General features: G+C 43.1%; 1 protein-coding gene across 1 annotated transcript in view; it reads right to left on the bottom strand.

The window, feature by feature from the left end:
- Nucleotides 1-6261: 6261 nt before the first annotated feature.
- The window catches only part of LOC119149212 (sucrase-isomaltase, intestinal-like), a 61857-nt gene continuing 53628 nt past the window's right edge, over nucleotides 6262-14490 (bottom strand). The window contains exons 20-23 of the mRNA XM_037390242.1: nucleotides 14302-14390; nucleotides 13871-13920; nucleotides 9350-9508; nucleotides 6262-6517 (exon numbers count right to left, since the gene is read on the bottom strand). Of these exons, the coding sequence (XP_037246139.1) occupies nucleotides 6458-6517; nucleotides 9350-9508; nucleotides 13871-13920; nucleotides 14302-14390 (358 nt within the window). The 3' untranslated portion in view covers nucleotides 6262-6457. The remainder of the gene's footprint in view (nucleotides 6518-9349; nucleotides 9509-13870; nucleotides 13921-14301; nucleotides 14391-14490) is intronic.

Below are 14490 nucleotides of genomic sequence, written 5' to 3'. Positions count from 1 at the left end.
TTGATCGCTAGGTATGATAGCGTAAGTAAGAAATAGGCTGTATGTCACAGCACTTTTCCATCTAAGAGGGAGGTCATTCATGCACCAAATAATCCCAGGGTCTGCAGGAGATTGTACAAGGTCAGCAGCACATTTAATTTCTGCACATCCCCGTTATCCCCCCTACACTTGTATGTTTACATGGGGGATCGGGAGGGAAAAGGTGGGAGGAAGCAGAGTAGTCCTTCTGAGCTACCAGCAAGATCATGAGAAGATGCTATTGTATCCCACAAGTGCTCTGGTCACATACCCCAGGAGGAGGCAAGGCTGCTAGTGAGTGCTCGAGTGCTCAGGAAGCACAGGTGAAGCAGCATGAACCAAGAAGCAGTGGAGCAGAAAACCCTCAGCGGGAAGCTGGGTTGCTCTGGGCCCTTTCGTTACAAAAAGCACCCCGAAATGGTTTTGGTAAACCCCTGAAGCTCCAATATATTTGAGCACAAGCTGCAACTGCAACAATCTCCTGAGCAAAATTCAATGAAGAGAGAAGACTCACCTACAACTCTCATTACTTTAGGATTGTTTCCACTTGGGTCTTCTTCTGTGGTGCAACTTTGCAACAACCTGTGAAGGCTATCTAGTTGTTACAAGGTCTACACAATCCCTTCTGGGTCACTAGGAAAATCCCCCTCTATTTCAGGTCTGGAGCTGCTCAGAATAGCTCCCAGGCTCTGCTCCTGCTAGCCGTGCCCCTCTCCTGCCTCTGCACTCTTGGGGCTTCTCCAGCTGATTGTGATGGCCTGGGAGCATTGCTAGGGCTTATATAGGCAGCATTCTGCGTCTGTTCTGGTCTTAATCCCTATAGTTTCTTAGTCGCTAGAGACCTGAATTTTGTCAGCACATCCTTTGGCGGCTCTTTTTTCTCCTTGTGATGGAAATGCTCCCCACAAGAGCAAGCCGTGGGAGTCTCCTTCCCTCTGAGCCCCATGTGCCTGTCTCACCTTCGTTTCATAATCCTCCATGGCAGCATTTGCATTTTATGCATTTGCAGTGAGCACAGTGACAGGTCTCCCAGCCAGGTCTCTACGTGCTGCTGCTGGGGCGCCAGCCACCTGCACCCACAGATCTAGGAGCAGGGAAGCCAAGGAGCCACCTCACAGCCCAGGGCAGGGGCCCTGCACCTGGGGGCATCCGGGGGAGGTTGCATTCTCATTTGCTTCATGGTGCTGAGCATTGACATCTGACTGTTCCTATATCCACTCCTGGTGACATTACCTCACACCTCAGGGGTAATTGGCCTGCGTGGGTATCACACTCACCTTTCTGCATCACACCAGCAGCTCAGTGGTTTTTTGCAAACCTGCCCCTGGGCAAGGGGTAAGGGCCAGGAAAGGGGTCACTGCTCCACACAGCCAGGCAGCAGCTCTGCGGTAGGGCTGTCTTGCTCTCTACTTCATGCTCATGACAGACCCAGTGATATTATTCTTTGTTCTGGATACGCTGGCAACCCAGGTGGCAAACAGTCCCTGCATGAGAATGGTAGTGAATTGCTTTAACTTTCAAGAAGATTCTGGTTACACCTGGTGATAGGAAAAAGTAATTGTCAGAATCTTCACAAGAAGTTAAACATTCAAAATATATTACTTATCAAAACTTACCAAAAAGCCAATTATATCAATGACATTTTATGATCTTTGTAACTATGTGGAGACCTTCAAAAGCACTGACTTGTCACAGAAGTCTAAATATGCTTTGCAAAAAACCTACAAAACACCCCTTTCATTATTCATAATTGCAAACCCAAGAGGGACTGCTGTGATCAGTTGGTGTGACACAGGACAGCGATACAGTTCCAAAAACTTCCTGAATTATTGAGCAAGAGCATTTATTTCAGAAAAGCATCCCCTTCTCATTTAAAAATTTCTGCTAAAGGAGAATTCGCTACAGCTTTTGACAAGCTGTTTCCACAGTTAAAATATCAGCCTTTGAATTTGTCTAGTTTCATTACCAGACATTGACTCTTACCTTTGCTAGTTTTAAGAGCTTCTGCCACTGCATTTCTGCCCCCACAGTTACACTGAGACTCTCATGGGCCTGAGCCTTCTCTTGGCCACCAGAGACAGGCTGAGCTCCTTGGTGCTCTCCCTGGAAAAGGCATTTTTCTAGTCCTTCAGACTTGTTGGTTTGTTTTTGGGTTTTTTTGGCTTTTCTTCGTAGCAAGCTTATTTTTTTCAGTATATTCTACACATTTCTGACACCAGGATGGGACAGATGGTACCAGTATAACAAACAAATGAATTATAACATCTCTTCCTTTACTTGTCTGTCTATCTGAGGTTGCTCTACCTCCTTTTTGATTAAACCTTTCATTGGGAATTCATGCTCAGGTGGTCATCCAGCTGGACCCCAAAACTTCCCCAGCGTCTCTTTGCTGTAGCAGTGTCCCATCTTCTTCTGTCTGTTCTTTGTTCCAAGACATACAATACTACATTTGGCCATACCAAAACATGGGTTTTGTGTCCAGCTTACTGAGCACAGCAGAGCCCTCTGTGTGTGTCCCCTTCATTTGATTTGTGCTGCTCCTTTCAATGTAACTGATCCAGACTGCCACCATCTTTTCATGTTACACAAAATCAGCATGAACCTTTTGCAAGAACAGGCAGCAGGATCCTCTGAGATTAAACCTAGAATCACCCATTTTAGAGGGGAAAAAAAAAATAAAAAGAGAAGTGTACATGGAGTAGCAATGGAGAACGTTTACTTCTTTCTCTGTAGAAGTGGAACCTAATGGCATCTTCTTTGTGGTTGTACGTTGTACGTTGGCTGGTGATTTTCCGTGTTCCCTTCAGGGCGTTGTAAGGCAGGAGTCTAGAATTAACAGGGTTTTGAAATGCAAAGTAGGATTTTTCCCTTTATATTTCAGCTCCTTCAGGTTCTGAAGGACTCAGCTGGTGGGTTTCTTGGCTAACAAAAGCAGGCTGGAGAAAGCAGCTGACTATGAATGTTTTTAAATCCCAGCCTGAGATGTTCTCTCTCCACTGAAGATCTGTATCTGTAACAAATTTAATCCACACCAACATCTGGGGAAGTTCATGTTTAATCTAATCTACTCTTAAAAGACAGTAAAATATTTGACTGTAGATTCTTGGATCCAGCTCATATCACTTATAACACGTTCTGTATTTTTTGTAGAAGTCTTTATCCTTTTCTCAAAAACAAAAAAGAAAGAAATTGTTGGGATGGGAAAGAACAAGCAGGGTAATCAGAACTTCAAAAAAGTGTAGAAGATCTAAAATTACACCTGCACCTTGATGCTTAGATAGGATGAACAGCCAGATATGCACACATGTGTGCACAAACTGTTTTTCTTTGATGTTCCTAACACAAGTGCTGACCAAGGGCTGTCTTGCTTACTTTTACGAAATAAATATGTGAAATCAGAGCCCAAGGTGGCTGTGTTACTGACTAGTGATTTCCTGTTGTGTTCACTGAAACTACAAGGAGCAAGATAACAAGAAAGGAATAAAACTGAGGTTGTAATACAAGCCTGAACAGCATATTGATGCAGGTAGGAGTGCATTTTTCTGCTTTTATATTATTAAGATATATATGGAGTTGCTAGGTTAGTCACTGATTTCACAGAAAACCTGTGAGCACTGGTTGGCTGCATGCGGTTGTACAGCAAAGAGCTTTTCACAGAGGTGACATCTTCCCTTCTCTCCAGCCACATCCAAGCTCCAACTTCCACACCAATCTCCTTTTTCTCCATTTGTCAGCAAATTTACCACCTGCCCTCTCATCTCCCACTCCTGCTTTTAGCCACTGTAAGGCAGATTAGAGGCAAACCCTCCTCACTAAAAAAAACCAGCCCTCCCCTCAAACAAACCAAAACATCACCTCCCCCCAGTTTCAGCCAGGGTGTTTACAAATTTGCTTTCTCTGACTTGGTGCTCAGATTTATCTCTCTCTTTGCTCTTTTGCCACGGTGAGATGCTAACATCCCCTCTTTCTGGGGAAAACTGAGAGCAGTACCTCTTTGATGCCATCTTTGCGAAGGAGTCTTCATCTCAAGCTATCCATCGGACGCAGGAGAGGCTGGATCCTGCACAGGACTGGTCTGGTTTACCCACATTGTCAGGCCACCCAGCAGCTTTCTCTGGTTGTGCCTGCAACACGCGCGGGGCGTGCAGCCGCGCGACTGGCACAGGCAGCAGGGGAGGATGACTGGCAGGGTGGCCGAGCCCCAGGACAACACGTGTGCAGCTGGTGACAGCAGGGCTGGCACCTCCTGTGCCAGCTGGAGCCTCTGGCTTGTTTGGCCCCACTGAGCTCCCTGGTGCAGACCCGTGACACACAGAACACACGTGTCCTCTGGGTCTCTGCTGTTCCTCAGATTTATTTGACAAGTACTGCTCTTTCTGGCTGCCTGCCTCTGGTGTCTGCTCTGGCAGAGGTTCTCCTGCTCTCCTCTCTCTCAAATACACAGAGCTCTCACAAACCATACTGACATCCTTCCTTTGCACAAGGTCCTTAGTCTGCCCCGGCCACGGATGCAGAGGGGCATACTTTTAAGTGTTATTTCATCAAGCAGTCTAGTTATGTGCTGTATCCTTAAGCAAAGAAGATGGTTGTCTCATCCCTCACCTTAGATCAGCTTTCACCCCACTGCCCATATTCTGCTCTTCCTCAACACTTTCTCACTATCTTCAGCTACACGTTTTTGTATCTTCTCGAGCTTCTTCCCACAGAAAAAGCTGATGAGCAAATTGCTTGTTCCACATTATTCAGATCAGAGCCAGCAGAGGCTCCGAAGAGACCCAGCTCTCAAAGTTTCTCCACAAGACCTGACTTGCTTTGGGAAAGCAGCCAGCCAGAGCTGCATTTGTCTGCCTGCAGCTGGCAAAAACTGGAGACACTTATACTGCTGTGTTGTGTGTCCTGGCTAATTCAGAAGAAATGTGATCATGTAGAAACACCCGGATGAAATCCTTATTGTTGAATGGTCTAGAACTGATCATTGTGAAAATAAGACATCCTTGGTGAAATGTGCTGCGCTTGCACTCCTGTCTGTATGCCAGGAGCAGTTTTCCACAAAGAAGTGGCATTGGAGAGATTTTGGCAAGAGTAGACTGGCTGAGGCCGTTCCCTGCAGAGTGTTGGAAGCAGAATTAATCTGTTGGGAACTGACATGGCATTTCTGCCAGGAGAATGATTTTCTGTACATTTTTGTTGTGGTGGCAGACAGGAACAGGCAGAGTCACAAGCACCTTAAGGAGCTTGAGATGAAGCTTAACACTGCCTGCAGTGCTCTGGGGGGCACATCGCTGGTGGGGAAGGGAGAGCTGGTGCTAGCAGCCCAAACTGGATCACAGCCCCTTCCCAACCTCCTTTACTGGAGTACCTCTTTACTATTAAAACAAATTGTGACTCATGTTTCTCATAAGTAAATATCAACAAAGGTAAAATGAGGTTTTTAGCATAGGGTCAAAAGCATGGGAACAGCTGAGTTGGTGAAGCTCTGACCCTGCCATGATGTGGATCCCTCCTGTCAGAAGTCACAGTGTACGTTTAAGGGCACCAACCATTTGCTGTGGTAAGAGCTACTCTAACACTGGAAACAGTGTCTGGAGAGAACCAGGTTCCTGAAAGAAATCCCCCAAGTTTTCAACAAATTCTCTTTATGATCACTGGATACCAAGACATGCCTGGGTTTGCATTTATCGCAGTTCAGGACACAAAAGTGAATGATCACTACAGCTGTAAATTTTTTAGTCTTGGACTATCGGCTGCTTTGTACCAGCTGTTTTTGTAACGTCATATAATATTGTATTAATATTTATTATATTATAGAGGCTATCCATTATATAATGTATTTATGGCAGATTATATATTATATTATTAAAATACCAACAACTACTCAGAACCATTTCCACAAGCTGGAGCTTCTTACAGTCTTGGGACATCATTCAGCAGCTAGAAATAGCTGAAGTACAAAGTAGGTCTAGGCATCCCCAGCCTTTGGTTAGCTGTTTCCCATGCATTCTCCTGACAAACACACATCACCTCCCGCAGAACAGGGCTATGTGCATTAAGCTGACTATCCAGTTGTTCCTTTGTTGGTTTGGTTTTGTGTTTTTTTTGCCACCATAGGTTTGAAAATAAACAAAACAACAGTGTATGCTGTCCAGAATATGGTCCCATAGAAAACATTTCCAATTATCTCCATCTGCAGTGAGAGAGAACTTTCAGGATGATTTCTTCTATGATATTTCAAAGACACATCAGTTTATGGTAATATCAATAACTACTACTGAAAATTTTATTTGAAGAATACTGCTTTACGAATACTACATAGGAAAAGATCAGTAATCAGGTGCATAAGCAACATTTTATGGATAAACGCTTTTTTACATTAAAATCAAAGTAAGATCATTATCTGAGGGCCAAGGATGCTAAATTATGCCAGTTGTTTCTGACCATTCTAATAAATAACAATGTTGAGCTCCTGAGTAAGTGGGGCAGAAATCCGTAAAGTGAGTTTCTGTGAAGATAAAAGACAGGAAAATAATGAAAAAATTATTTCTAATATGAAAAATAATGAAAAATCCTTGAAAAAAGACCAGCTCAAAGCAGAGAATAAGAAGGGAAACTTGAGCTTAGACTTTCATGATTCCCTTAACATCATCTGGTAGGCAAGTATGCATCTTTGTACTGCTCTATCCAATTCAACATCCCTTTTAGGAGTTCAGGAACAGTTTAAAACTGATTAATGAATTAAATATGAAATCATAAATACAATACCTGTCCTGCTCTCTCTGTTCAATGTTAAAGTTGATGTACTTTATGCTACTCACATAATTTCCATTTCCAGTACTTCACCAGTTTTATCTTTAGGTTTCAGAATTAATAATCTCTTAAAATGCATGATATCCATTCACACCTCTTAGCTATTTCTTTACCCACCCACAAATTCATGTTATCATCACTCTAACAGTCTATGTTTAGATCACTTCTTCAAAGTATGTAATATTGTCATCTTTCATCAAAAACAGTTCTCTCCCACTACTTGGTAAGTAGGCATTCCACTTCTTGAATAATTTTCCTTCTATTCAAATACAGCACTGGATCCAAACAAAAATACTACAACCCCATGCAAACTCTAACCTAAAAGTGCCAGGCAGCCGGAAAGGCCTCTCCAGACTTCACTACTGCGCGGACTGTGGGAATTATGGACACTGGGAACCTCCCTGCACCTCCCAGCAGAGAATGCAAGTGGAAGAAAAAGGAGAACCTTCCTGTGCCCGGGTCATTTTGTTGCCAGCACAAGCCTGGCCAACAGATGTGCTCTTCCAATGTTCCTGCTGCAGTCATAATAGAATTCCTGTGGCTTTTAGGGTACCACACTCCAGGGGCGGGGCGGGGGGAAGATAAGAGACTGCTAATAATAGGAAGATGCTGCAGTATTACAAATGTCAGACCAGGGTAGCACTGCATGAATCAGAGAGAAAGAAGTGGCTTATTACCAAGCAAACTGCTTCTATTTATATACAAATAACTACGGCTCAATTACGCACTTAAGCACTGCTTTTAGGCAAATTTGCTTTCTGTATAGCAAAAGCAATGTGGTAGAAGTTACTTTCTACTACATCCCTTCAAACAGTACAGTCTTTGTGCTTGTTAAACTATTATACACTATGTAATCTCATTAAGCCTGTGAGAAAGTGGCAATTTTGCCCTTTAGAATTTGTTATTTTTTTAATTACATGGATTGTAAGTTTCCAAGATCTAAACCCAAGCTGCTAGCGCTTATTTTTTTCATAGAGAGTCAAACATGAGAGGATTATAGGTAATGGCATTACAACATCTGTACGGGGATGGTGGGAGAGGTTTGACTGAATCTTTTAGAATTGTGAGAGGAATATATTTAGCTGGTTTAAATGATGTAATTTTTGTGTAGTTTTGGACCTTCCCTAATGCAGCAGCTTGGTGGGTTTTTTCTCTGTTATTTAAAGCAGTTTTTAAGTCACTGAGATAATCTTTGTGCTTAAATCACATTTTAAACGATACTTCCGTGACAAGCCTTTTAGTCTTAATCATCTTTTTTATGTGATGCTGTTAGTATGCAGTTATCTTCTGGATTTCTGTGACTGGTGCCTTCAAGCACATCTCAATGGAGTATTTTTGTTACCCTGCCACATTTATGTCGCTTTCAACTTGCTTAGAGGCAGTTTGGCTGTTAAACAATTTCTTCCCTTGAGGCAATACTGGTTACACATTTATGACATCGTCTCTGAAAGTGAGTTTTTTATGATTCTCCAAGGCAGAAATTTGTTCTTAGCAATTTTTCTTCCTTTACAGATTCCTTCAATAAAATAATTGTTAGAATCAGGTGTGTATAATAGGGATCACACTTTGGTTACAAATAAACTTAAATCATTAAGCCAAATGGGTAAAGTAGCATAAAAGGTGACATCCATTGCTTGTTCCTCAGCTATCTTTGATTGAATGGTGAGTTAGTGGCATCTTAGTGTTAGTACTGGGAGTTTCCTAGATGCAGACCAGTGCTGAGGAGTGAGCAACGCTTCTCATGCAAAGTGTGCACAACCCACTTCAGCCTGGTGGCTGGTGACAGATGTAGGATAAATGACCAGAGCAAAGGAAGTTTACCCAGTGTTGCTCCTTTTGTCTATTCTCCTGTGGAAAAGGCAATTGGGACCACAGAGGCTGTTGCAGCTGTTCGTTAGGGGTGTTCAGTCTGTCCCCTTTGGAGCATCTTCTTGTTGGTGCTGGGGGAGCACTGCACAAGCAAGTCATGCATTTTTGACCTGAGACTCAGAGCTTTAAGATGCTGAAACCATAACTGTTGTCTCACTTAGGAACACAAAGGTACAGCTGAGATTTGCCCTTCCCTCCTCTGAAGATAGGGTGACACTCGTTAGAGCCAGTGATGCTGTAATCATTTTTGGACACTAAGTAATTGTGAAAAAAGTTCTCTATCACTTCGTTTCAGCAGCTGATAGAGAGGGTCGACAAGTTTTCTCATGTTACCAGAGTGATAATAATGACCATAAAATTGCTAACATTTCCCCCCAGTTTGTGGAGCTGGATCTTCTTTTCATTACTTCATTAGTTTAAAAACTTGTGTAAGGGGCAGACATTAAGCAGAAGAGACCATATGTGTAATAGCGAAGATTAAACTTTCCTAAAACAACTCTTGCTTTTGCTTCCCCTGCCCCCACCCCCTACAACTCAGACTGTTGTATCTGGTGACACTTGGAAATGTAAAGAGGTGTGGATGAGAAACTGTTCCTGTTATTCATTGACTATCCCCCTTTCCCCAAAGTTTTTCATAACTACTCAGTGCAGCTCTTACCCCACTCAGCTCATAAGCGAAAGCATCTCCATGGATGGCTCTTCCATTCACAGCAACAGCATGAGGTCTCAGTTTCAGGCCAAGAATTGTAATTTTATTGTACTTCAGAGTGTCAGCCCCTCGGTAGCCATTTCTAAGTATTTCTGTCTTCAGGTTTCCCTGGAAAAAGCCACAGAGAACATTTTAGGGCCATTACAACTCTTTAGAGGTGACTTACTGCATACTGTTACTGTTGTGGTCTCATCTTTGTCAATCAACACATAGGATGTCTTCCAACATAGATATTCAAGTCAGAGATCATAAAGAAAAACCAGTCACATCCATTTTTATATAACAATGGTTTCGTGTGTGATTATAAACTACCAAATGAAGAAACAAAATAACATTTACACCATTCATTTGGAATCTTCTTGGACATGTTTTTTCTACTTGTAATCAATGCAAATTTGGTTCTTGTACCCATTTACAGGGTACAAGCAAAGCCAAAATCCAGATAAGGAGATTCAATTAGTGACCCTAAGGCAGATTTAATTAACATCCACAATGAACTGTTTTAAACTGTTTGCATCTTCCACAAACATCACCTGCTAGATATTTTGCCCCTATTTTATGCCCCACATCCCCACAGCTCCTGCTAGAAATTGCTGTTATATGTATCCCCGCTTTAAGGACATTGAAGGAGCACAGGTCCACAGAGCTTTGTTTGTTGTACTTCTTATTTACTATATATCCTGTATTTAGGGATAAACCAAGAGGACATACAAAGTCATTAAACAAATTCATTTGGATCACCAGCGACAGTCATTTCCCATGCAAGCAATGAAGAGGAATCATTGCATTTGTTATGTGATCAAAGTTGTTAAGGAAATAAAGATGAATTACACTGCTCAGGAAATGATGAATTACTATGCAATCATGACTTTTTAAAAATACGCCAAGGAGAAATTTGTGATGGAACCTTTTGCATAAATTAGCTTATGTTATTTCAATGGTGCACAGTAGGAGGGGAGCAGAAGCTAGATCACAGTGTTAGTAAGTCAGGGCTGTGCTTAGACTGCTTATTTCAGGCATCCACACTAAAAATAAGGGCTAAGGCCCAGCACGCTGATTTAAACTGCCTAAATAAGGAGTGTTGGCTATTAGGAGCAAATGGGGAGAGGCCTCTAAAAGCCTCTGCAGAATTTGTTAGGGTACTTATGTGAGGTGTCTTCTCCCCATTGGCAGAGCTGCAGCATAAAGGGAGGTTCAGTATAGAGAGACCACCTCGCTACGGTGATTTATTGCTGCCTCAGTTGTGGCTAAGCAGGAGATCTAGCTCAAGGTGGCCACATAGACCCAGTGAGCTCAGTGTGATGCTGAACTCAGTGATTGCAACTGTATGACTAAATGAGGCTGCACTCGAGCTCTGAGGCCCTGAGCCAGGACTCTGCAGTAGACACCACTGTCCCTCTGACCAAAAACTAGAACTGAAGGTGTTGGGGAGACAGGGAAGTGATGGTTTGGGGGAATGAGTGACCCTCTCCTCCCCAAGCATCCAGTAATTAAAGCAACTAGACCCAGGGAGGTTCTGAGTTCTGGATATCACTGAAAGCCCGATAAATGCGAAGCAAAAAGAAGCCTTAGATGTGAGGTCAGAAGCCAGGATTTCCTTCTGCACTTCTGAGCAGCAGTCATGATTTTTGTTTCTTAACTATCTTGCTCTGGTCCTATGAACTTCACCTTTTTTTTTTCCCCCTCACATTTTCTCCCTGAAAATTGGACCAGTTTTAGGAGGAACTTGCTTTCAGGCTATTCAGGTACCCAGTGGGTAGCGTATCCATCCTTTCAGAAGCTCCCATCTCCTTGGGCAAGCCTTCCCGTCACCATCCCTGTAGCGTAGTCTGGACTCACTTGGTACAGTCTGAGCACATTGCCTTCTCTGCCACATCTGGGGATGAAGGCAGAGTTTATGGCTCTCCCTGCTCCTTCCTGAAGTACAGAGGATCTTACATATCTGGCTCACGTATTTTTCTAGACTGGTAATTTTAATATATGGGGCACTTTGACTTGGGGTACTCAGCCATTATGCTTGTCAAAACGGAGGTATCAAGGGAACTAAAATGCCAATCGCAGTGAGACAGTACCAGGCAACTTGAGTCGTTCTCAAGTGCCTGCACTAGCCTTGAATTCTTCTTTGTACTTCTGGGTTGTTTACGTGAAAATATAAATGAGAGAGTCTAATCCTGTTGCTGTTACTTGTGCAACACTTGTGCTGGGTTCAGAGCAAATTTTGCAATGTCAAACCTTATCAGTAAATGTCTTAGGGAACAAAACTTGTGTGTTCTCCTAAGACTAGGTCTGATTAATTTATTCACTAACAATTTTTTAAGACTATACAAATGTGCAACAAATACCAAGACTTCATATATTTCTCATACATCTGCAATTTGCTATTTGAGATGGACTGTTTTCTTTATAAACACATAATAAAAAATCAACATTAGAGATTATTGGAATGCATATAGGGACTTCAGTCATGGATTTACAGGCAGAAGTCAAATATGAGCAATGAGAAATGGAAGTGCCAGTGAATCAACAATCTAATTTGCACAGATCAGGATTTAATATAAAACTCGATATTGTTTTTCTGTAGCCTTCCTGCAATAAATTACTTATACACAGACTACAGAGAGCTGAAGTGATTTTTCTTCCTTTTGCTGTTAAAATATCCTTTTTTTTGAAGAAGAACTTTTTTTTTCTTGGTAAACCAAGAAGAAAATACATTAAAAATTAAATTTAAAGTCTAAGTATGTGGTATTAGTTCCAGCAAAATATCTCACAAACATACAAGACTCCATCATAAAATCCTTTGGCTTACCCTGGCTTGCTCTTGCTCCTGGAAGACATACATTGTAAGAGCAATATCACAGTAGAGGTTAACATGATTTTATTCTTTTGAATATTTTCTGTAGACTACTTTGGGGCTTTTAGGAATACACAGCATGAAAATCATAGAATTATAGAACCATTTAGGTGGGAAAAGGCCTTTCAGATCATTGAGTCCAGCTGTTAACCTAACACTGCCAAGTCCACCACTACACCACGTCCCTAGACACCACATCTACACGTCTTTTAAATACCTCCAGGGATAGTGACAACCACTTCCCCAGGCAGTCTGTTCCAATGCCTGACAACCTGTCGGTGAAAAATTTTTTCCTATTATCCAAACTAAACCTCCCCTGGTGCAACTTGAGGCTGTTTGATCCTATCACTCATTCCATGGGAGAAGAGACCGACCCCCACCTGCTGACAGCCTCCTGTCAGGGAGTTGCAGAGAGCGACAAGGTCCCCCCTGAGCCTCCTTTTCTCCAGACTAAACAACCCCCGCTCCCTCAGCTGCTCCTCACAGGGCTTGTGCTCCAGACCCTTCACCAGCTCCGTTGCCCTTCTCTGGACACGCTCCAGCGCCTCAATGTCCCTCCTGAAGTGAGGGGCCCAAAACCGAACATGGGATTCAAGCTGTGGCCTCACCAGTGCCCAGTACTGGGGGACGATCACCGCCCTGGTCCTGCTGGCCACACTGTCCCACACTTGTTGGCCTCCTTGGCCCCCTGGGCACCCTGCTGGCTCATGTTCAGCTGGCTTTTGACCAAAACCATGCCACGGTCTACACACAATATCCTATTTCTTACCAAATGCTAGGAATGTAGATGAAATATGATCTGTATATATTGTTGAAGTTGGGTAGGGTTTTTTACAATAACTTCCACAGCTTACTATCATATACACTCATGAACTTATGGTAGGTTATTTTATACTATTTTTCACAATTGAAGCCTAGACACTTGGGTTTTTCTATAGAGCTTTCTCAGGACACGTCTGCACAGAAGTGAGCACTGTGTGAACGGCGTTAGTGCGCTGACCCTAAGCTAACCCATTCCTGGGCTGCATGGGGCAGCTGATCAGCACAGTGGGTTGCCAGCAGCATGCTGAAGAGCTCCGTGGGAGACCGAGCATGAGAGCAATCTCTGTGCTGTCAGACAAGGAAGCACAAGCTAAAGAAGTGAGGCTACATAATTCTCTGGGCCACAAAATAAGAACTTCAAGTGATTAGAGTTAAGGAGTTGCTGGGATATCCTGAAGAGAGGAATGTAGCCTTCTCCCAGCCATCAGACTAAAAGTGTCTTTAGGAAGAAGACAAGGAAAAAGGTCCCTTGTACCCAGAAGCTGTGACTCGGGGTGGGGGGTGGGGGGGGCAGGGAAAGAAGAAGAGCTGAAAAGCTGAATTTTCATGTTCACATCACAGCGGGGTCGTTAACGATGTGTCACTATGATAATGAAGCAAACTCAGAACTACAGCATCATAGCTGGATTATTTTGTAGCTGTCTGTAAATGAAAGCATTAGGTGGCTTACCAGGTTTAAAGGCTGAGCTGTAAGAAAGCAGCTTTCCAGAGAACAGCAGACATCAGCACCTTACAATGGCCACACTAAAATACAGCTAGCTATCTGTATGTATGCAGGTACCTTGCATGCTACTTACTTTGCTGTATGTATATTTAGCCAAGAAGTAGTTCTCCTTTTCAATAGTATCTGTCAAAAAACAGAGCAAGGAGGATTGATATCAAAATGGAGCAAAATCCATAAGCAGTTCACATTAATTGCAGTGAGTGGCTAACATCAGACTAAGACGATTTGTGGGCTATTTAATCTCTTCCTCTAGTATTAGGGTGATCTCAGGGGAACGCGCCACGAGTGGTTGCCCTCTCTGGCAGGCCAGCTGTTCCGTGTCACACCTTTCTCATATCAAAACACTGACTTAGGAGCAATCTGCGTTTCACCTCTGTAACATTCAACTTGGGGTCGGTTCTCCAGCTATTTCTAGCAGAAGTCAGCGCCGTCATACAGCTGGAAGGGTGGCCTGAGGAGAGCCCTCTATACAGACACTGCTTCATAGCAGGGGACCAGGCTTACCGATTGAATCACCATCATCCCAGAAGAGAGATCCGGAAGCTTCTCCTTGTTCATCTAGGGCAATAATGAGCCCAAATGGGTTCAGACGGCTGTTGACAAACATTGAGAAGTGTCAATACAAACTTGTGGGCGCTGCCCCTTCCAAGTTATTTACAGTCTTCTGAAATGATGACAAAAACTTTGCCTTGC

Source organism: Falco rusticolus, chromosome 5, assembly GCF_015220075.1.
Source record: "Falco rusticolus isolate bFalRus1 chromosome 5, bFalRus1.pri, whole genome shotgun sequence".
NCBI lineage: Eukaryota > Metazoa > Chordata > Aves > Falconiformes > Falconidae > Falco > Falco rusticolus.
This window is presented reverse-complemented; position numbering and strand designations above follow the sequence as displayed.